The sequence below is a fragment of the Anopheles maculipalpis genome, chromosome 3RL (assembly GCF_943734695.1).
Source record: "Anopheles maculipalpis chromosome 3RL, idAnoMacuDA_375_x, whole genome shotgun sequence".
In the NCBI taxonomy this organism is placed as follows: Eukaryota; Metazoa; Arthropoda; class Insecta; order Diptera; family Culicidae; genus Anopheles; species Anopheles maculipalpis.
The window spans coordinates 91,434,515-91,459,176 of NC_064872.1; the positions used below are offsets into that span (position 1 = coordinate 91,434,515).

The 24,662-nt window shown below is 44.9% G+C and overlaps 3 protein-coding genes across 3 annotated transcripts in view; 2 read left to right on the plus strand and 1 right to left on the minus strand.

Moving 5' to 3' along the window:
* The window catches only part of LOC126561202 (WD repeat-containing protein 61), a gene marked incomplete at its 5' end in the record, with an annotated part of 144,319 nt that overhangs the window by 114,018 nt on the left and 5,639 nt on the right, over positions 1–24,662 (plus strand). The window lies entirely within an intron of this gene.
* On the plus strand, positions 1,011–3,150 carry LOC126562160 (angiotensin-converting enzyme-like). Its single transcript, XM_050218589.1, has 3 exons — positions 1,011–1,098; positions 1,174–1,356; positions 1,425–3,150. The coding sequence occupies exons 1-3, from the start codon at positions 1,040–1,042 to the stop codon at positions 3,148–3,150; spliced, it is 1,968 nt and encodes a 655-aa protein (XP_050074546.1). The 5' UTR covers positions 1,011–1,039.
* Positions 6,676–19,964, minus strand: LOC126563501 (CLIP-associating protein). Its single transcript, XM_050220146.1, has 20 exons — positions 19,735–19,964; positions 14,690–16,017; positions 14,435–14,622; positions 13,767–13,817; positions 12,811–13,038; positions 12,045–12,170; positions 11,677–11,697; positions 10,740–10,871; positions 10,032–10,477; positions 9,534–9,964; positions 9,223–9,466; positions 9,071–9,158; positions 8,665–8,757; positions 8,215–8,497; positions 7,933–8,129; positions 7,715–7,856; positions 7,432–7,606; positions 7,151–7,357; positions 6,930–7,054; positions 6,676–6,855 (listed from the first exon to the last, which is right to left on the minus strand). Exons 1-20 carry the CDS (start codon positions 19,924–19,926, stop codon positions 6,768–6,770), a joined length of 4,785 nt encoding a protein of 1,594 aa, XP_050076103.1. The 5' UTR covers positions 19,927–19,964; the 3' UTR covers positions 6,676–6,767.

A 24,662-nucleotide genomic window follows, 5' to 3' on the forward strand; every position in this document is an offset into this window, starting at 1 on the left:
GAATGCGCCCGCATTACGCTTCAGGCACGAAAGAAAATAAAACATTCTACCCTGGTATTTATATTTTCCATCCCATTGCATTTTTCCAACGCCATCCGCACGCAACGGACGGATAAGGATTAGAAGTGTAAGCTTCCTTGCGGCGATTATTACCGTTTGCACCGTTTCTTCGGCATGCTGAACGGGGATAAGGACTTTTTTTTGGGAGGAATCGTTCTCGTATAGCAAGTTAAACTGTTGTCAACATTCTGTCGGACATCAAAACACTCAAATGGCCTTAGTACTCGTGGTTTCAAAGGACGAACCGCCTAAGAGAGAGAGAGAGAGAGAGAAAGAGAGAGAGAGAGAGAGAGATACAGTGAGGGAGAGATCCTTATCGTACACGCTGTGCCGGACCGAATCGAGTATCCTTGCGCTCTAGGGAAATCAAACACAGCTCGAGCGATGATTTCCTTCGCACCAACGATGGGTGGTCCGGTATCGAGTGTGCGTGTGGTCACCGAGGTCGGCAAATGGAAGAGGAAAAGTGCAGAAGTATAAATGAGCGCTGTTCACTGCGCCACGGGTTCAGTCGGTGTGTTACTAGCCGCGTTGGTGGAACGATGATTTCCGCACGACACTACAATTCCGGTTCCTACGCGTTTCTGTATTTGCTTCCGTTTTTAATCGCCCTTCTTCTACTGCAACAGTTACCATTCGTTATCACAGCGTCCACGGAGAACGGTACGTACCCGGAGCAATTTAATTAGTACACGAAATACGCGGAAAACATAAGCCACGCGGCATTTTATGGTGGTCATATAATCGACATTTCGGCGATTTTTGTGATGGTGGTACGTTGGTGTAATAAGCAGCAAATTTAGCACAAGTTGATCCCTGTCGGCAGTGGGAAAATGCCTTCTGTCGGTGTATTAATTGAAGGATTAATACCCTCTGTGTTTGATTTTGATGCCTTTTTTTCATCCAACTCTACACAACACATGGGGACGCCTGGTGTTTCACGTTCGCAGCAACGGATGCCAAAGCATGGTTTGATCGTATGAACGCGGAATTACATTCACTCAACCGTGAGGCAGCACAGTACGGATGGGATTTAAGGTGCAGTGTCCACATGTTTGGTGTGTCACAACGGTTGATGTATTGCTTTCCCATTTTCTTGCTTTTCCCAAACAGCACACAGCACCAATCCCGTGTGGAGTTCACGCTCGAGAGCATGGTTCAATTAGCTCAGCGAAAGTCGGCCTGGCTACAGGATACGTGCGACGAAGGCGCCCTCTACCGTCAGCATGGGTGGCCGTACGATCGGGCTTACTATTTACTCTGTCGAGGACCACGCAATACCCCGGAGGAGCTCAGGTACTTTACTACTATCGCGGATCAACGGACTATCAACGCATGTGTTTCTTTTGATATCTTCCGTCCAGTGAAATGGCCCAACTGTTTTCTTTCATCCAGCGCATCTACACCGAGTCGGAAGTGTGTATTCCAGCAAACTGTGGCCACAGACAGGATTCGAATGATGTGACGATTCTATGGAGCAATACTTTCGTGCGATATCCCGGTCTAAGTACGGGCCATTTGGATCTTAGCTTCGTCGCACCAGTATCGCAAGAACTCACCTTAAGCATTCCGACCAAATTACCCAATGAACTGCAATGCTTTTCCGGTGAGCCCGATCTGGAGCGCCTAATGCTCTCGGAAGGTATGGAACGTGTCTGTGCCGGTCGCTTCCCCGACGAATCCGTGCTTCGTTGGGCATGGGAATCCTGGCGAATGGCAGTAGGTCCTCCGATGCGACAACCGTACGGACGACTGATTGAGCTCATGAACAGCGGCTGCATGCGGGGAGCAAATCATCGTGATGTAGGAGAATGTTGGCGCGAAGAGTTGGAAATTCCCGAACTGCGCCTTCTGGTCGATCGTTTGTGGCACGAGGTGAAACCATTCTACCAGAAACTACACACCGTTGTACGCCATTTTGTGCGAGCGAAATACCCAAGGGAGACATCATCGATTGATAGCGATGGACTAATACCGGCCCACCTGCTCGGTGGTATGTGGAGTCATAGCTGGATAGGATACGCTCATGACATCATTCCACATCGTGTAGACATTGATCGAGCGTTCGGTGAGGCTAACTGGACGTCATTGGATCTTGTGCAACGTGCAGAAGATCTGTACGCATCTCTCGGACTGCCACGTTTGACGGACGAGTTCTGGAAGCACAGTGTCATCGGTAAGACGGCGGACGGTGGCAAGTGTCACGGAACCGCAGCTAACATGTTCGCTGACGGTTCCGCCGACTTTCGAATGATCGTGTGCCCACGATCGGAAGCTCCGGCTCAAGACTTTTACGTCACCGTGCACGAAATGGGCCACATTGTGTACTACATGGAAGCGTCCAAACAGCCGACCATCTTCAGTGATGGAACTACGGCTGCATTCCAGGAAGCGTTCGGTGATGCCATGTACTTCGGTGCTGTAACACCACAGCACCTCGTCCGTCTTGGGTTGCTCGATTCAAAGCATATGGCGCCAGAGAAAATGGCGTTCCGGACCAATTCCACCCTTAACTCGTTCGATTATGCGTTTTTGTTGCGAATGGCATTGGGCAAAATTCCTACCATTCCTTTCGAATATCTTATGGATCAGTACCGGTGGGATATTTTCGATGGTAGCGTCGAGTACGGGCAGGATGCTAATAGCTACTTCTGGTTCTTGCTCGAACGACAACAAGGAATTCGACCACCGTCTTCCGTGCGTGCACGCCTTCCACTTTTCGATGCTGCTTCAGTTTATCATCTGTCAGATAATACACCCTTTGTACGGTACTTTCTAGCGAGCTTTTTAAGCTACCAGATCTACGAAGGATTGTGTCGCAATGCACTGTTCGGGACGGTTAACAATCCTGCGAACGAAATTCCACTCCCCCTGCATCGGTGTGATCTGTACGGTTCGAAGAAAGCGGGCAAGTTGCTGCGGAAGTCGCTAGCACTTGGTGGATCTGTACACTGGACCGAAGTACTGGAAGAGCTTACCGGAGACGTGGAGATATCGGCCCAAAGTTTGCTCAAGTACTATCAACCACTGGACGAGTTCTTGGATCGTTTCATTGAACATCATCGACTGATCGTTGGTTGGGAACACTAGTAGAATCGGATGGATGGACACTGGAAATCATATCACGGCACTATGGCTTGGAACTGGTTGACAAATGGGAGAACCATTATTTATTTTTTTTCCTGCTTTTTTGGTTTTTCTTTAAATTCTCCACCGTTTTGTACGTGAGTGCGTATAATGTTGTTTTATGTTTTGATTAACAAAAATAGATAATTTTTTGTTTGTTTTTCTCATCGTACCCGCGTACAATGGAACGTCCAACGTATCCTTCCACGTTTCTAACCTTAATCGAACTCAGCTCTCATCCTCACTGCTCAAAACTCCTCGCGTTCGGTGCTGGCTCAAGCAGCTGTGCTGGGAATGCTTCCATGACACACTGACTCTGACACACAAACACGCACAGCAAGCAATGGTAAAATGGCTTTATCTATTGCCTTTTCTCTACACACACGCATTCGAAATGGTAATTTTTTGGTTCGCTTCAAATACAAACGCCAAACTGTCTAAACTAATTGAGTAACAATCGGTCTGCTGAAGAAAAGGTTGTTCGAGGCAACAGTTAAAGCCTACCATAATAGAGCAAGGGTCATAAATGCACGAGAAATCGGAATGAACTAGCTGGATCAATCGAGTTGATATAAACGGAGCGGCGGATCGACGCAAAAATTTTACACATATTAATAGAACATTTAGGCATTTTTTTTGTTTGTTTACCAAGTATTTTAACCTCTCATTCTCACTATTTTCTTTTAGCAAACGTTAAGCAATCGAAAAGAAATGATTTAACACTTTCGAGACTGTCAATTAACGTTTGAAAAGCTTCTCTGGCGCGAGAACTAAACCTGCGATTGCGTGTGAAGAGTGATTTGCGCGCAAAAAGCATTTGGGATTAAGCGTACTTTATACTTGATCTTATCTTTAATGCACTTTTTTTAAATGAAAATTAACAGTATGTCCAACTTCAAAAGTAACGCGATAACAATTGGAGCGATAAACGGGAAAAAGAAATTAATGTTATGTATGCTTAAAAATATATGAACAGAAAGATAATTTCAAAAATATATAAATCAAACGACTCCATTGGAACAGAACAGAAGAGAATAGCAAAACAAATGAAGCAAATAATAAAGCAAAGAAAATAAAAATACACTTACCATACATAATAAGAGCACACACGAACGATAAAGCAGCAGAATGATTTTGAGGACTAGAACGAAAAACAACTTCAAGATAATGGAGGTGGATTGATTAATATTATTCGTACATATAAACTATTCTCAAATGATGAAAATGAAACGAAACAAATACAGTTACAAAACACATGTAAACACGAAAGAAACAATAAAACAAAAAAAGAAAAGAAAACCTTCTTAACCCATGCAGCACTCATTTTTTTCTATTAACATTTCGTCTTTTCTTCTCTTTATTAGTAAAGGGGGTTTAATCGATTATGGTTTAACTTTGTCCGTGGACTTTTATCCTTTCCTTTCGATTACTTTTTCGCTTCCTTTCGCTTTTTGCTCACTTTCTCACGTTTTGCGTTTATCCTTTTGGGTAAACGATGGTTCGTTTTTTGCTCTCATTTACTCTTCACTTTCTGAATGTTGTTGTTCGAGTGTACGGGTGTGCATATGCGTGAGTGTGTGTGTATACATGTGTTTTAATTGTTATCTTTTTACATTAACCATTTCGACCGGTGCGAAGAACAAAGGAGCAAACTCTCTCTCTCTCTCTCTTACTATGTATTATTATATGCCAGGCCCTTAACGTTTACGCGACTAGACATCCCGAGTAGAGGTAGTCTTTCTCTCTCTCTCTCTCTTGTAATGTTTACTTTTTCTTTTGCTACTTCTCCTCTTTCCTTCTACATACCATTATCAGAAAATATAACATAATTATTTACTTGCTTATCTCTTAAGCATTATTTGTTCTATTCGGTTCAATGCAGATGTTGTGTTGTGTCATATCCGATTCAATTTAAAGTTTTGTTATATGGGACGCGAAGCCCATTTTCGCTCCAACATCCGCCACCTTCCCGCGGAAAGCCGCTCGAGACCAAAGCAATGTATGTGTGCAAGTATAGCGGAAAGCTTTATTACACATTTCAATTATTGATTACTCTTGTTCTGCAAAAGCGCTTGTTGCATTCATTTTCATCATCGTCATCATCCGCTCAAAAGCACATCTGGAATGATATCAAATCGTGAGGGAGATTGTGTTTTGTTGTTTCTAAAGTTTACTTTTTGTTTTACGTTCCGAAACATGAATTTATCTATATTAGGTTAGACGTACATAACCAAAAGTTGGCCTGCAAGTAAATCCGTTCGTCATTTAGCCTATATATAAATATGATCAATCGGGGCATATAGTCTTTCGATGGCCATTTAAACTAACGCCTGGAAGTCGTTTCAAATCGTTTAATTCAATATCAGGTTGGAAAAATATGAAAACCGATCATCATTTTCCTTACAATACAATGTCAATCAATTCATGTTCATGACCATATTCAAATTTACAATAAAACTGTAGCGTTATTATAAAGCAAGTTTGCACGAGTATGGTTCGTGCTTCGATTTTTCTGCATTTTTAGCGAAGGCGAACCCTCCACAACACATGAAAAGCAATCCAATTCAAGCTGTCATTGCTGCTTTATCGTGTCCTATTATTAGGCAAAACTTTAGCACATAAATATCAAACAAAAACCGACCATCAGACTCATCTTTTTGACCATTTGTTTCCGCTTCACACATACACACACAAACACACACGACTCGCACGCCAGTCAATTTAACTAAAACTGAGCGCAGCAGTAGCTTGTACCAATGGGGGCAAATAGGGCAGCAAAACTGCACTTTCCATGTAAATCCATCCACGATCGTTTGCTGGGTTAAGGTGGTTATGCTAGCTTCAATAACAGAAAGGAAAGGAAATAGAAGGACCTGTGTTCCTGTTACCATCCTGTGCTCCTCGTGTTAAACAGAAAACCATTCACCGCCCAAAGAAAGGAATGCTATGGAGGGGGGCTTTTCATCAATTCACAGCTTCAGTAGAGTCAGAGTGTTTTACCTAGATAGCACAACCGGACAAGGGAAAGCTAGGGAGTATATGACGCACACACATACGCACTAACACTGTACACATACATACACGCACACACACACACACATAATAAACGTATCGTCACTTTCTTCTATTACCTTCTCTAGCCCCTTTTGTCCCTTCTAACTCTTGTATAAGGGTTTCCTATTGTCCGGTAACCCTCAAACTGTTGTGGGATCCAAACAATCTCAGCAATTTGTAAAATAGATTGGATCATACTATTACATAGATGAATGAGAAATTCATTATTCCGTTGCTGTATCTTGAAGAGAAAGGTTCCTTCTTTGTTACTCTGCTAACACAAACTCAATGGGGGGATGTAGTTACGTTCCTATTTTCCGGGAGAGCAAGATAAAGCGCACACAATAGGAAAGTGTTCTTGCAGTGTGTGTTTGGGCGCGCTCACGGGGGTAAAGGTAGTGTAGATTAGGTGTAGAAGGATTATAAATAGAGCGTTACTCTTGTATTACGGAGATGCTTCTACGAAATTTACAGAGCAGCTTAGCAAATTTGCGTCCTTTGAATAATAATCACTTGGCGTTTTTGGATCATGACATGGCTGTCGTTGACGATCCGCCCTTACTACTGCTACTACTGCCACTTCCCATCGACTTCGCAATATACACATTTAATAATCTGCAAAGGCAGAAAAGGGATAAATAAATTAAACGCCCCTAATCCTTTTTTCCGTTGTCCGCCGGGTTACTTACCTTATCTTACTCGCGTTCAATAAGGAGAATTTTGGTTTCACTTTCTCTTCGCCCATCACAATATAGAGCTTCACGATACAGAACACGGCCGCTTTCCGTACCATCGATTGACTATCATCGGCGAGCTAGAGAGGATTTGATACAGATATACGAGATACAGAACAGAATATAAGCATTGTGTTTTTTTTCGGGTAATTCGATACATCGTGAAGGACACTTACCCTAGCTACATTTGGCATTATACAATCTAGGTGATTATCGGTCAGATCCGTGCCCTGCTTCTGCGTCAGCTCGGTAAGTATTTTCAGCGCACACAGATTCGCCGGGAACTCGCCGGTTGCAATCACCGGATTCAGTATGTTGACGGAAATGTCCAGCGGTAGCACGCCCGCTATTTTCAACACTATAATGTCAATTTCTCGTGACACCTTTATAAAGGAAATAAATTTAAATATTTATCCTGGAATAAACTTTTATAAAAAAAGCATTCGCAAAACAATACCTCTTTGCTAATTTTGTAACAGTCTATTATCTTCAATAGAATTAGCTCGAGAAAATTGCTCCAACAAGCCTTCATCTCCGTGCTACGTACGATACGGCCAAGAGTGTGCAGCGAGGCTATAAGCACATCGTTATTCTGCGATTCCATCAAATGCAGTAACATTTTCATGATTGCTCTGGAGGGGAAGATAAAGTAGATAGATATAGAAATAGAAATAGATTAACATTTTCCTGTATCACGATTCCTTCGAACGGCACACATCCATAGCTAGCTAAGAGCTTACTTGAAATTCTTAATGGGCAGCTCACAGGACCCATGCTTGATGCAAACTTGCAGATTCTCTAGCACCTGTTTGGTTGTTTCCGGTGCGGACTGGAGTGTTAGGACAATCGCAGCTTTAATCACATCGTTCTCCTTCACACCTTCTGCAAAACAAAATCAGCAGAAAATTGTTGATAAATTGGACTTAATCATGTGCAGATTCTACTTGTCGTCACTTACTGTCCAGCACTAGTTCACCGTTCTCGGCAAAGCTGTAATTGAGGCGACTGGACTGTTGGTGCATCTGTTGCTGTTGTGCTATCGTCTTGTGAGCCAAATCCATACTGTCCAGCCGCACGGTGTTTTCCGGCGTGTTCGATTCGGTAGTTGTCGCGGACTGTGTCTTTGATCCATTACATGAATCATCCTTCTCCAGGCTGTTGAGGAGTGAGATTCAAATAAGACACTTTAATGTGCCACTCTCTCTCTCTCTCTCTCTTCTACTCGCTAGTCAATGCTTACCCTCCGATGCCTCCAACTATATGGCCGTTAATTCCGTTCGATGCCATTCCGTACACACCACCACCATGGCCAACCACACCGTCCAGCACGGTCATCGATTGCATCATGTGCGTTTCGCCCATTTGGCTAATGCCGGAATCCTTGCTGTTCGTATCACGGTCCAGCTTGCTCTCGAAGCTGTAGTTTTGTATTTCCGCTGTCGTTTTGCGCAGATTCTTGTACACTTCCTCCGTGTTCATCGATTCCGCCGTTGCCTCCACGGATGCTTGTCGTGAGCGCGGGCCTGACGGGTCAAGGATGCACGAGAAAACGATTAGTCGAGTTATGGAAAGCCCCTAGCCCATTCTCGGGAGATAAACATACAACGGTAACGGGAAATAAACACAACAAACGAGATTGGGTAGGACGGTGGAAGGGGTTGGTGGGGTGAGAACTACAAGAGTAACTTACTAGCGATGTTCTGTAAACTATACGGCCCCTGCTGAGGACTAAGCAATGGTTTGGGGCTCGAAGACGACAGTGGAGATGATGGACTATCGTTTCCTATAGAAAGCAAAACAAGGGTGCGCTCGCACAGAAAGGGAAAGAGCGAGAGGATGATACAGAAAAGAAACAAATAAGTTCATCAATTTAATCTCTGCTATTGAGAGTGATAGAGGGAACGTTCTAGCACTAGAATTGGCTAGCAGGAATAAAATTGGAAAGTGTGAAAAGTGTGGAAGTGTGGGTTTTGTTCAAATAGTGACATTGAACGATATAAAAAATTGCGTTCAATGATCAGTTAACTTCATTGGAGATGAAACTCTACCACAGCTAATTATGTTAGGTCGTTCCTACACTGCAGACCCCATCATACCTGAATTGCTTCTTCTCATGTTCTGTTGAATGTAGACTTTCGCCGTGTCTTGATACTGTTTTGGAAGATTGGCTAGTATCATTGTCATCTGGAAATGGGTGAGAATACATTATGTTACTACTGATCTCCTTGCTTCACCCGTTTCTTCTTACCTGTGATGGATTGCAGTTGTAAAGGGCTACGATGCACATGCGTGCTTGCGACTTTAGTTCGATACTTTTCTGATCGAGTGACGTCTGAATGATCTTCTGGATCGCGTGATTAACCACCTGCTGGTTCTGCGGATGCACCACGAACTGGGACGCCGTACAGTAGTTTCCAGCTAGCTGGGAAAGAAATTTCAGCGTTGCCTGGCGTGTCTTCACGTTCGGCGTTTGCGCATTGTCAACTAATATTCTGTAATGGAAGAGAAGAGAAGATTGTTAGAAAAATCGGACAAACAATCGAAACCGAATACACATACCGAAAGACACATTGGAGCTGCAGATCTGCAGGGAAGTACTCGTAGATCAGCTGTAGCGTTTTCCAGATCTTGCCATGCATAGAACCGAGCAGGTCCGTTCCGAGCTTGTTAAACAACCGCGTCAGTAGTATGAACAGCCAGTCCTGCAGATCGGCCGAATGCGACAGGATCAGTTCGTTGACCGTGTCCAGAAACAGGGCGTACACCTTGATGTGCGGATCCATGAACATCTTGCGGAACAGGTCTAGCACACACTGGAGTTGCTGGGGCGTCAGCAGCTTGCCCTCGCTGAGGTATTGCGTCAAGTTGATCAACCCATCCTTGCGCTCGGACCAATGCGATGAGGCACAAAACTGGATGATCGTTTCGATATCTTCGATCATTTGTCGTGAACTATCTAGCCGTGTTCGCGACCCATTCCACGAGAATGACTGGTGGAAGAGAGAGTTAAGTTTAAGCCCAGTTGTCCATGTCCAAGAAGCAATGCTATATACTTACATCATTGCCCCGTCGATAGCTATCGTAACTTCGCTCGGAACACACCGAAGATGCTTCACTTTCGTCCGATTCATCACGCGAAATTTTCCGATGCAACGCCAACCGAGCAAAGTCGGCACAAGGCATATCATGTTCGTCACCCGGCGATAAGGCATCCGCCAGAGCATTCTCTGCTTCACGACTTTGTTGCAAAATTTTCTGCGCCAACACTGGCCGACCAGGATTTAGCGGTGGTCTCCGAGGGCTGCCGGTTCCGTACGCCGGACGACGCAACGAACCGAACTGTGTGTGAGTTCGAGTCGGGCTAGTTTCGCGAGAATTTGCCAACGAGCGCGGAATGCCTGATTGTGTCTTTTTCGGCACCGTCCCTGTTTGTCGATAGATGGACGTTACACCGCTATACATGTCACGCAACTTATTCGATGGTGACGTACTTCTGGATGTTGCTGTAAATGGTTTTTAAAGGAAAGAAATAGATAAATTACAAATGAGGTTTGTTCAAGAGCACAACAAAGGCCTCCTCATGAAATGAAGTTTCTTTTTTTTTTGATGGGGAAGTGGTTGATGCTAATTTTACGAAACGTTCCACCACCCGACAGCGGCATATTTGCGCATAATAGGATAATGTAGAAAAGACGACCTCGGTAAGGGAGGGTAGGTAAAAGGAGAAGGTTTTTGTTGCTGTTATTGTAGTGAGGTGATAATTACGCTGTGACTGTGACACTCCTGCCCTCGATCGGATCTTGCGCTCCGGTGTAGGAGGTTGCTGTGGCGTGGTCGTGTTGTTGCTGGCGGAGTATGAGCTAGAAGATGCCGATGACGGTGTCTTTTTAGCACGTGCTGAAGAAATAAACAAACAACGAGAAACAAATAGGCACACATAAGTGTTATGAGCGGGTGAAAATCGTACTGTTTGTGAAGAAGGGAAAGAGGGAAAGATAAAACAATGTGTCGGAAAGTGCTGAATGTTAATGTTTTTTTCGGTGGTAAGCATACCAATCAAGAGTGTGATCTGCGAAAGGAAAACAGGCCCTTTCACATCTTCTGTTTATGGCGGCGATAGAGAGGAGTTTTGTCATATCTCGCTGATTGAGACCTCATAAGTCAAACTAGATCTTAATAAACCAGGCTTGCAAATAGAAATAATCCAATGAAGCCACAGGAATGGCAGAAAACTTAATTTTGAAACGAAAATCTTTGCTATGAGCCCGGGAGACGATGGAACGAAAGTATTAGATGGAATAGAAACATAAATCACCGTTCCACTACACAATGTTGTGATCATTAATTTCTTAAACATTGTACAGACCAATTTTGACAAAAAAAAAACACCGCCAATACACAAGTGATAACTGAAGTTGAGTTGGGTAATTTGTGGACCTTTTCGCCACCACCGAAACATGACACTTTTAACTGTAATGAGTGTAAATTTGAAAAACAATAAAACCTATGTTTTAGTCTAGCAGCAGCCATGCAGAAATACATGCAAAAAAAAAAAACAAAACCAAAACTCTATTGCCAGTTTAATGCTGTGCCAGTTCAATTTTTTAATTCGATGTACATATGTAAAAAATGTGAGTTTGTTCCTGCATCTATCACTACTTGCTTCTCCTCTCCAGCTCTTCTCTCTAGCAAACTAACTTACCTTGTTGCGCATAATGTCCCTCTAGTTAATGCAACCATACCATCATACCATATCGTGGCCAAAGGAGATATAGAGTTGGCCAGAAGTTTCAGATATTAGTTTCCACGTCAATAAATCACACACACACACACCATTCGCATGCAGTCAGTTGATGTTCCGATCAGGTCAGATCAGCGTCCGAAGAGTCAAGGAAAACAGGTTGGTAGTATAAATGCGAAATAAAAACGGCAAGGTTAGTCTCGATGGGGAAGCAAGTTGAGGGTAAATATCAAATCTAAACTGAAAAGCATCTGTGTAACTATCTGAAAACAAAACTTAGATTTTGTTTGTCAAAGCAGAAAACGCAATTCGCAGCAGTTTGCACTTACGCAGAGATGCCGTTCCGGAAGTCACTTTCAACCTAGCCAGGGTAGAGTATTGTGCTCTGGCTCGGGCACGCTGGGCAGCGGCCGTATCGACGGCGGACACACTCCTGAAGCCACCGGCAGCTCCAGCTGTTGTGATGTGATTTATGTCGGATGGTTGTGTGTGTGTGAGCGAAGAAATTAGTTGTGAGCGGCGGGCGGGTGGGCGCGGTCAGCATCAACAGCAGCACGATCACACAATGGCACACAATGGCAGGATTGAAAGAAAAGAAGATGAGCAGCGTTGAGTAGTGTGCTAATGATCAAGTGTCCACTCTAAACCCATTCCAAAAGACCATGCGGCAGCGCAAGAGACACGCACACGAGATATAAACATAGAAACACACACACATATATCATGATCATAAAAAAGAAATGAAGAAACATAATCACCGGAGAGGGAAAAGAAAGCGGATGTTAGTAACTGATGAGGAAAGTAGGATGTAGAATAGTATTACAAAACGCCACAATTTGACAACAAAAGATCGACGCATGGAAAAAATAAAGGTCAAAACACAGAAATTTTTTTTTAATACACAACCAAATCATAAAGACGTACAACACAAACGATGTGTAAAGTTCGTCGTAATTTTCTCTTCCTGTACAACAATTCTAACAGAAAACGCAAAAAAAAGAAACCAAAATCTTCGACAAAATTAGGACCACAAAGGAAGCAGACCATAAAGATCAACAATATGAACGTCACTCGATCGTTTCAACTTGGTACAACCTCGGGTAGCCAATGGTGGCGGCTGTTGCGACTGTTGCGCCGTCTGTTGGTTCGCAGCAGCGTTCGCGTCCCGGGCAGTCGTCGTCGCCACGGGAATGCCACTCCGGTTGCGATTGAACGTTCTTGGGAGCGAGGGTGCCCGATGCAGCCGTGTCGAGCCGGCCGACGAAGATGAGGAAGATCCTGGGACTGTGGTAAGATTTTCCGTACTGACGCTCGTGGCGCTTACTGTGTGTTGGCCAATTTCGAGTTGTTGTTTTGTGGAGTTTGTAGTAGCAATTTTGAAGGGTCGATTCGTTTGTTGCAATGGTTTTAGAGAGCGCACAGTTGCACAGAGATGGAAAGACGGAAAGATGAGAATAGATCAAAACCAGTGAAGGCGCGAGAAGATAGTGACAGCGTGAAAGAGAAAAAGACAAATGCCGTTACAATACATTTTTGAATGGTAATAGTAAAATGTCGGGTACACGAAACTGTTGTGTGCATGTTCTCTAGGCGGGAAAACGATATTATAATTAGTTGTGCAAGCAGCAAAAAATACATAAAAAGATATAAATACAGAGCAATATTTGTTTAATAAACTAACAACCGGTAACAAAGAGAAAGGAAATTTATTTACAGCAGAAATAAGAATACGAATGTCGACTGTGAAATGAAATCTCTAACTGCGGTAGAAGGTTATTAATCATGAACTGATAGAAAAAAGGCCTTGTTTGTCGAGAACATAAATACGAAATGGTGCAAAAAGTAGACTAGCTTTGATAGAGCGAACGTGACTTTTTTTGAGCACTTGAATTTCGCTTTTGCAGTGAGACGGAAGGAAGCCAACTTCAGGAAACTACAGGAGAAAATTAACAGGTTTTTACAAAGCATGATAGTACCGCACTCTGACGGATTATCATATCGTATTCTAAGTGCAGTTTTGAACGGTGTGAACCTGCTGCTGCTTGAATTACCTGGCGGTTGTGCGGTCGCGGGACTTCGCAACCCGGACGATTGTCTTCGTTCTTTATGGGGGAGAGGGCAGGCATTAGAATGAGGGATTTTTGTTCGTTTTGTAGCGAAACAATGATTTGCGATCGCGATCGTGATATGTGCCATTTGCGATGATGTGAAGAACAAGTGGTTGCATCATGGGGTAGATTCATATGTGAAAGAAAACAAAAACGAGAGAGATGAATTGTTTGCTTATTAAATGAACTGGTAACACCGGTGAGGAGCATCGGGGTTAATCCTTTCGTATCCGGGTGTTTTTGGGCAGCAGTGGGTGGTAAAGGTGCGGGAATGATTTTTGTTCTGGAGAAAGTGTGAACGCGATTCAAAACCCAATTGACCAAGCTATGCAATCGAATGCAAACTAAATGGCAACACAAACGAAATCCGCAATTCTTACACAACGAGGTGAACGAGTCGTGGCGTGAATTTGCGCAAATCTTACTACACCAACAAATGTATTGCATTAGGGACCGAGTGAGTGACCGGAGACGAGGGGTGAGAGAGCTGTGTCCATGGGATGGGCTGAAACAGTAGTGTGTGGGAGCGAAGGTTTTTTTTCCTTTGCGGAAGGATCGTTGGAATCGAGGTGTTTGATAATGGATAATTAGAAATAACATTTAACACATACTTATCACCCCACCAGAGACAGAATTCAAGCTACTGTTGCTGCCACGTAGACTAACACTCATAGAGTTGGTACCGTTTGTTCCGAGATTGTCTCGCTCACGCTCGAGCGTGCGCTGGGTAGAAATGTCCAACGAACCGTACAGGTTGTCTGCCAGATCGGGGAAATGACGCCGAAAGCTCCAGAATGCACTGCAAAAAAGGGAAGATGGACGAATGTTAGGAATTTTTTTTTTGGTATTTTTTAGATGTCTATTACCATCGACTGTAACGCCGAGCATCATTGTCCGCATCGGTCATCCCCTTACGGAGTGCTTCACGCAACAAGCTGCTATGCTTTTCCAGTGCCTTCGTTGGCCACTCGTCAAACAACAGGCTGAGCATCTCACAAAGCGTACTGCGGATATCTTTCGATTTCGAGAGCATGAGATTCTGCGTCAAGATCGGTATGATCTTTGGTGCGTGTGTGTAGCGTATCACATACTTCAACGCAACCGTGCCCGCCGACGAGATTACTTTGGCTGAGTTCTGGATAAGGTTGATCAGCTCCTGCAGTATGTATATGGTGAACTGATCCAACCGGCTACGCAAAACTTTGCTCATGTACGCGAGCGTAATGCACGCTTCGCGGATCACCTGCGATCGCAGCTCCTTCAGGATGTCGAGGAACGCGATCGAAAGGTCCTTCAGCTGCTGTGCGAATGCCGGCGAACCCTGCACATTGATCATCAGCAGCGAGCGGATCTTTTTCAGCGCTTCCACCCGCTTCTCCCAGTCCACGCTCTTGTCGCCGATCAGCGTGTTGATCGACTTCACGTGGTCGTCCATATCGCGCTGGGAAAAGATTGTCAGCTGTGGCACGTTCTCGAACGAGGCCTCGAACACCTCGTGCGACACAGCGCCCGCTGCTAGCAGCAGATCACCCGAGCCGGCCGCCTGCGTCTCGAAAAGCGGCTTCCGTGGTGTGGCCGAAGGTGTGCGCTTCACTAACCGCGTCGGCCGCTCGACGACCGCGGACCGGTCCAGCTCGTCGTGTCCACCAGCGCCACCGACGCCAGTGGCTGCCTGCAGTGCGGACGGCAGCAGCAAACCATCGTTTCGCGTCTCGTCAAATTTCTGCTCGAGTATGGCAGCCTTCGTCGGCGGTACGTCGCGCTTCTTCAGATCCGCGCGCAACTTTTCGCCGACATGCTTGTATATCTCGACCAACGTCTGGATGGCGGCATCACGCACTGTCGGCGCAGGGTCACCGAGGAGGCTAACAATCGGCTGGATGTACGTCTTCACCGACAGTGACTGTGTGCCGTACTCGTTGAGCGTGCTAACGATCGTCTGCAGAAACTCTTCACGCACCTTGGAATTCTTGTGCTTGAAGCAGATGCTCAGCTTGTCGAGCAGCGTCTGCGGAACTACGACCCGGCACTCCATCAGCTTGTGCAGGAGCAGCTGTGCCTTCTCCCGCACCGTATCGCGACTGTCGCCGAGCCGGTCAATCACATGCGGCAGGATGGTGGAGGTGTATGCGTTAAAGTCCTGTCCCAGGCGCACGATCAGCTCTGTAAACGCTTCTAGTGCGCGCTGTGCAATCTGTAATTGATAGAAAGAGAGAGAGGAAAGGCGGTCACGATTATCAATATTGAATAAATAAAAATTAAAGCTCGTCAACGTCATGTGGAATGCAAGAAGGCTCCAGAAGATCCCTTGATTTGAATGAATTCTAGGGTTTTTCTCGTTCATTTGCCCCCCTTAATGGGCTCAATTAAGTACGGAATGAAAAGGGGAATTTCTACACCCTATTTCCAATGAAGATCAACTATCTCAGAACATGAACCTCATTTATCACCCTGTCATGTTAATAAAGATAAAGCAGTGGTACGTATCCGTAACACTACTCCGAAGGTTAGCGTGTTTTAGATAACAAAAACATCATCATGATCCGGTTAGGTTAGTCCTTATCAATCTAGCTTAACTGATAATCACTAGAGGGCTACACGGTCCAGATTTCTGTATCAATCAGCGAACTATACTCGGCCTATGCCATTAAATGATTGCGGAAAAGAGGAGTAATTCTTCGCTGAATTAGCCTTGATCTATGATTAAAACTTTCCCTCATTTTCACCCCAGAAATTGTTCACTTTATGGATGCATATCCAGGTTGAGCCAAACCACGCAAAAAGGTTATTACGGACAATTTAGAAGAGCAAGGCGCATCATCATCACCACCAACCGGACACCGGAGTGACAGCCATTTGTTCACCTCTCTCGACTACCGAAAATTTTGTACTTTCAGCGAAAGTACCCACTGTCTTCAGTGCGCATCATCACTCCGAATTTGAAGTCATGGAGGATGCCGAGAGAGAGAGAGAGAGAGAGAGAGAGAGAGAGAGAGAAAGGAGAAGTAATGAAGAAGACCGCTTAAATAAGTCACATTGCGTCGAGGGAGGGCTTGAATTTAAAAGAAACAACCGACCACCATTTCGTTCAATTGAACCAATTCGGAGTGGGCCGGCAGTAAACCTCGTGCGCACAAAATTGCACCACACTGCATTTGGGTCCGTCGGTCGGTCGGTCGGGTGGACTTGGGTGAATTCATCAGCCGACTCTCTGAAATAGCAAAGCACACAAAAACCTCTTCCTCTGCTTCTGGTTCATTTGGTTTGATTTATAAAAAAGCAGTATGATCTTCTGCCCTGTATGAAGTGGTGCAAAATATCATAAACCATAAAATCGCGCAATGTCCAAGGGTGAGGAGAGACGACTCAGTCCTCTTGTCACCGATGCGCTCGCAATGATATGTGATCGATGACCCGCGACCATCGCTCTGCTGCAACAGACAAAACCAAAGCGATCTTCGATCTTTCTTGCGGCTTGAGCTGGGGGTTGGGCTTCGTTCATACGTGACGAAATGGTTTTTTAGGTTGCTGTTCCACCGAGAAAGACGAGAACGACACTCCCCATGGGTTCAAAATATCTTTTGTTGTGATTCTGATTCTATCGTGATCTAAAGCTGACGAATGTGTTATGGAGCATATATGTTCTTGATTATCGAAACTATCAAATGTTCTAGTTCTGGCGCCAAACACAGGCGCACCAGTTCCTTTACCGGATCAAAGCCAATCGCAAACATGTCAACGAGGCAGTAATGATCAATTCTGATTCGCTTGCCTGTAGCATTCAAAACAAAAACAAACCTGAACATCACCACCTATAAAACGAAGGCAGAGGGACCGCAAACCCCGATCATGTTATGTCCACTTGCAAACCTAACGCAATCACGCAAACCATCCCACGCTGTTATCGTGTACAACAATGTCGGGCCTGTTGTATTCTAGATAACTTATCAAGGACGTTATCCAAACACGACACACGAAATTGGACCTCCGGAATGTCTGGGCGAATATAGTGACGAATCATATACGGTTCTTCATCGTTACCGCAAGCACTCCGGGGTCCCCTAACCTTACGAGGGGTTTGTTATCTAACTTTGAAGAAATTAGTAGTATGCCACGTTAGCAAAACATCACTTCTTCTGACACATTGCCAAGCCAAGTGAATCTCACATTGTCTTCTTTGTGCGCCCACACAAACCGAGGACAGAAATCAGATCACTTAAAAAAAACTAATTCGATTAAGTAAGTAACACGGCGATCGACGAAGATTGACTCGTCGACTCCCGACGGGCCTACAATGACAAAAGGCAGCGTAAAGCACATTGCCACCAAGAAACAAAACGACTAGCATGCATTACTTCCTCCACAGCAGCAATACTCACAATTATTAAAATTTCAACGAGAAAAACTTGAGAAAGTACGACGCAAAAGCGTTTAAACGAGGTAACAAATATAACTACAGTGCTGGAGTTTTTTTTTAATCTAGCAAGACTACTAGATTCGTTAAATGCTCTAGTTGCTTGACGCATCAGCATGGCATATGTATTGAACTTAGCAACTATCGCAGTAAGCTTTGTGTTTAGTAGCACATAGTTCACGAAGATGACCAACGGGCACACACACACCCACTACAAATGGAGCATTATAAAAACGTGGTAAAAATTAATATCGCTGTCCAGCGAAGGTACGTGTAAGTGATTGCAGTTCGTTGCAAGCGGGCGTGGTAGAAAAGAACATGTTTGCATAACGTCACCGCATGCTGGACCCAGAGGTAAATAGCCCAGGGAATGCAGTTAATCCCCCACCCCGACGACCCGGTCATACAATTCGATACGTTGCTGGATCTGACCTCAGCTGACGTAAGTGATATCCGCCGAAAGACTTCATTATATGCATCTTGGAGAATATCTTATTGCAATTTCATTCGTACACCAGCTGGACATCTTTTTGCAGGTTTATTAATCCTTCTCCTTGCAATTGGACGATGTGTGCGGGTTCGTATGGGAGATTCGTCGTTCGTGGCACGCGCTGCGCAGCGAGGACATATGTTAAAGCTCAAAGGTTAAAGAAAAGGTTAAAATCTTTTGTACAGGTGTCGTAAAGTCCCATCTCCATGTGTCAAGTCTATTCGAAACATCAAGAATCTCCCCATTGCCATATGACGCCATAGTGCCAAATAGCGGGTGCTCGGGGTGATGTTGGCGGAAAGTGGATGTGTGGGCAGGTGGTTCCAAGCGGAAAGTGGCCCCCGCATGACCTGCACACGCACAGACACAAACACCATTACCAGACAAGGTTCTTACCTGTCGCAGCTACTTCGCTCTTCCTGGCCCCTTCTCATTCCTACCCCGTTGGAAAAAGTTCAATATGAAGGAGCTCCCTCTAAGCGTCACCACAAACTCGCAAGAGAGATAGAGATACTAGGCACGAAGCTGAGCTCCAGGGACAAAACCGCGGTGTCTGTTCGTCGTATCGTGTTTCGCCTTTTATTTTGGCGTCATCGCCGCGTGGCCATAATCGTCATCAGACTAACTTCACCTCACCACGGACACGGCCGGTTCGACACGTAAAAGGCGCGCAGTTCATTAAAATGTTTCTCATTTTTCTTTGTCAAACCACCAACAGCAGCAGCACCTATACTGGTGCTACTACCTCGCGGTGTTTTCGTTGCGATTTGGGGCTGTAGAGAAACCTCCACAAACGATCACAACGCGGAGAACGGATCGAACCCGATTTGGATCGAACTGTCGTGCCATTCACTACCAACCAGATGGAGGGAGTTGTGTGTGTGTGTGTGTGTGTGTGTGTGTGTGTGTGTGTGTGTGTTTGGACATTTATCCCAAGTAGAGAAGGAGGAGGAGGAGCAGTGCGAGGAAACAGAAAGAGACAGACGTTTGATAATAAAGCAACCTACCTTATGGTGACTTCCGGTCATCCACGGAATCAGCCCATCGATGAGCAGGCCGAGGTCGGTGCATTCGATCGAGTTCTCCGAATCGCTCAGATACAGCACCAGATCTTCGGCCAGCTGGGCCTTCACGCGCATGTCCGCCTTAGCCATCTGCGTGACGTATCCGTCGATGTCGACGGGCTTTTGGTACGCCATCTTGTCGGTGCTGGTGTGTCCTTGCCGTTGGTTGTCCTCACTCGAGATCCTTTTGTAACCGGGCGGCCTGCTCCTCCACACTTGTGGCCAATGTATTTAGAGCAACTTTCTTCTTTGTTTGTGATTGATTGTTGGAAGTTCCGCCTCCACACGATCGTCGGTAATACCTCTCGCCCTATCGCACCACCTCGTTAATTCCAACCAAATTCCAGCTACCACGTTTTCGGAGTTTTAATTTGACCGCGTCTGTGCGAGCTACAGACGAGAATTGATCACTTGGTAATAATTTTGCTCAAAAAATTTTTCACCTGTCCACCAGTTGTTTACTTTTTCCTTCGTTTTCGTCTCGCTAATGAATGCATCGATGGATTTGCATGCCTTCAACCTCTGCTGATGCCGCGGTTCGGCTGTCATTCATTTGGAACACACACAACAATCACACACGCGCGCGGGGAAAACACTTCTTCAGCGCTATTTTATGTGCACACACTCGGTGAATTCGTCGGTATATTTATTATATTGTTGTAGCTTTCCTGCAAATCACTACCAGGGAAGCTTGTCATCAGCTCGTTTCGCACTCAACTCTCACTTTCTCGCCTTTTTTTTTCTTCTGCACTGGCAAAACAAAAATTTCTTTTGGAACAATTCGTCCCGGACTTACACGATCGATGCTTCTCTGCTAATAACACTGCGCGGCATTTTTCGATCCAACCGAAGGGCATCAACACGAATTTTGTTCACTTTTCTTAAACGTAGAGATAAACAGAGGCGGTTACTGTTGAAGAGATTATGGATGTTGGTTGGTTTGAAATTATTACCGCTAAATATTGTGCGCAAAATGCGCAGCTAATAAAAAAAAATTGATCAATTAACTATGATTTATTTGCAGGGAAACTGGAGAACTTGAAGGCTGCTGCGGAGAATCTATCGTGTTAACATTCCTCGTGAAGAATGTTAACATTTCGTAAGGAATCTCTAATATTGGGTTTGGCTCGGTTTAGTTTGCTAATTTGAATTCCAATGTGTCGTAGAGCTAAGATATTTCTTCAACCAATTCAACGACCCCTTGGTACTTGGATACATAAAGCTAGAAGCCTCTAAGCCCGAAGACAGGTTCTACTTTGAAAGCCGCCCTTTTACGTTTGGATAAAACTGAGCTTAGGTATTTAGATATGGGAAAAAATGCTGACAGCAAACCTAAAGCACAATTCTCAAGTACAAGCCAGCTCCATGCATACCTTTTCAGAGCTTAAACCAGTAACCTAGTTGGGAGGGCTTAGACTAGACACTTGATGTGGCATCAGTTTTTGGCAGAGATCCCACTCTAAATTTTCAACCATTTACCACCAATGGCATGCCAACGTTATATCCTATTATACAATCTCTAGAATGAATCGGCGATTCTATCGCAAACTCAACACATCAGTATAGGAAAGAAAGACTGCACTGATATAACTATTTTGCATATCAGGTCATCCCCGTATTTTAAAAACTTCATACAGAAAGAGTATCATGTGTATCATGTATCATGCGACTGTTGAGTTCCGTTTCCGTAGTGCTTAATTAAGGCAGGGTGAAACAAAATGTGTGATGGACATTGCATCACCAATTAAACAGCAATCAAGGTGACCAAAACACACACACAAAAAAAACATTTAACCTATGGTTCGTTCCACCATTCGGCCATAAACTTTACATTACACTCGAGCGGGGGTTGATGACACGAGGGGCCACCTAAACATTGTCTTGGTACAACATAAAAACAAAACTGAACATCCTCTTCATTACTCTGTACTGTTCTGCGGGATGTTGAGATATGGCCAGTTGCAATTGAGTGTGTTGATAATTACGACACCTCGGCCGAGTGTCACCCATGACTCTCACCTTTGCCGTTTAGACAAACTGTTTTCGCACATTGCTCATCATCACAAATTCCCTATGATCATTGTCCGGGGGCCCAAAGCATCCACCAAAATTGTGCCAGAGTGGCAAAGATGCACACACATACGGAGTCGAACGAGCGCGTGGTTCGACGTTTTTTTTGACAGTCGGCAGAAATGATCTAATCGTTCGAAATAAATATTTACATTTCGATTACGCATCGAATCAGTTGTAGTAGGCTCAAAGTCACACACAACCTTGTCAAACCAGTAATGTCTCTCGATGCGTTTCGCTTTTGCGTGCGTTTTCGACGGGTTTGTTGTGCTGAGCACTGTTTTCGACCAGAGTTCTAGGCTTTCTAGACTCGTCCATAAAAAAAGGATATTCTTGTGGAGTTTTTAAAAATGGAAACAAACACACACATACCCTTTCCGTCGTGCAAAATATTACGTTCTGTAGATATTCCGGGGTATTACGTAGTCTGCCACAAACGGAACCAACCCTCTAACTTCTACCGTCGCGACGTATTTTGCAAGGGCGCAGAGAGCTCGCACTACACATAACAAAATATTGAATGCGGTCGTATGTGTGTGTGGAGGGAGCTGACTGCTTTCTTAGGACACCCACAAACCACCCAACCCCCGTTTCTTTGAGTCAACAACCAACGCATAATGTTGGGGGGAGGAGGTGGGCTCGTGCTCTGGTATGTTTGTGTGCGTGTGCGTTGCAACTGTGTGCTCCATTTAATGTCAGTACGTTTGGGGCGAGCGCTCTGCCCAATGCTCTGTTCCCTCCTGCTAACGAACATCACCTTTCGCACGCACGCACTGTGCGAAAAAAGCACGACAAAGCACGACTGACAGGAAGAAGAGCTTGGGCGAAGGGCGTAATGCGAGCGAAGGCAATTTGCACACAATGTTGTTCTGTTGTTGCGAGTGTGTCCAATGTTATACAGCACGTTGTGCTTAACTTAAATAAAACACCGGATAGCCATCATCACTGAGATGTGCTTGTGTGATCTCTAATCGTAGTTCCCCAATTATCTATGGCCTAGTAACCAAGAGAAACGAACGAAAGAGATCAGATTTATTTAACTTTAACTCTTTCTTCGGAGATATTCTATTCTCGTTCCGGGAGTTCCTAGCAACTTCAATTCAATGGTCTGTTTGTACGTAATAATTCGCACCAAAGACATTTTTCTCACCTTATGCAAGGCAACCTCGGACGCTCTTTCAACAGATAAACAGGCAACAGTATGGAACATTGGAGATGCATTTTACTACAAATCCACCAGCAGTGACTAAGCTAGAAAGAATAAAGTAAAATGATGGCCATTCATTGATGTCCGTCGTACGCACAGCAGTGTCATCGCTCTGTTGGATTACTTTCCAACGAAGCGACAACATCACACAACCTCGAAGTGATAGGCCAACTGGTGTCAGGTCTCCGGCGATTTTTCGGGAGGCACAACGACGACCGGATGGACATGATGTTTTTGTTTTATGGGAATTACCCCACCACCCACATCTTGATGAGGCGAAATTTCACTCTATTTCTCGCTCTCATTTTACCCAATGGTTGCTTTGTTTTGTACTTTTAGGGGTTGTTTCGTCAGCCACAATACACCGCTGTGGAGATAAACACTAAACGGAGCATTCTCCTCCTTCGCTACAGGAGTGTTGTACAGATGGAAAAACAGTGGAGCCATTTCTCCAGCACGATTAGATTGGTATCCGGAAAGATTGCCAACACATCACAACTAACAGATCGAAGAAACATTTCGTCTTGGACCAATTTCTTCGTCATAGCGATGGACGGAATCGCTTAGAACCGCTTAGGAGTGAAATTTCGCAAATTTTCAAATACACTACACACTCGATTCATCATTTTTCTTCAGAGATTTCTGAGGGCACGGAAACACCGGGCCAACAACACACACATACGGACACAAACCTCGTACGCACACACATAACCGCTCGCAAACACAAGCACGCATATACACACACAAACTCACTTGTGCACAGACTAACTGGCAAGCCCGCAATGGGAAAAAAAAACATCACGCAACTAAAAATCTTCCCACACGGGGAAAGGCTTCGCATTCACGCCACCGACGACGGAAGTAAATCGGCTTGCCATGACGGATGTACCGAAAAGGGAACGATTCTTTCACGAAATGGCACACTCGCCGCCGTACGTGCAAATGCGACATGGATTTCAGATTTACTTCCACAGCTGCACACAGATGTGTAACCGGAACGGGTGTGTGGAGTGTCTTCCTTTGCTGCCGTGGAGGATCCAAGATTTGCAGGAAAAAGCTTCCTTTTGGAAGAGAAAAATCCAAAATTTCACCACTTTTCGCACACGTACACACACACATTCGCTCGCCCTGTATGAAAGAAGAACTTGTTGGCGTTGGCCGTCGTCACTTCCTTCGTCACACACCGTCCGACGAATCTATTACCGACACACACACGGGGGGTGCGACCCTTTGGAGTGCTTTGGCGACGCCAGGATTTTTGCGGATGGTGCCGAACGCGTACACTTACATTTGTCCCGTTTTTCACTTGCTTAACCGTGCCGGAATCTGCCGATTGACAACATTTTGCCAATCAATGCTTCCCTATTCCCTTTTTTTCTCGTAGCTTCGCAGCACAGCACACTCGACACGACCTCTTGTCTCGCAAACACACGAACAACACACACGGGCTATGCGCTAGTTTTCGAGTTTCCCGTCGCTTGGCCCCGAGTGTACGCAGCATTCCCTTGCGCTGTTTGGGTGTGTGTGTGTGCCGTATGCTATTCGGTTGATAGGTTCGGGTTGGGTACTTCACTGTTGGCTAAGCTGTTGCCTA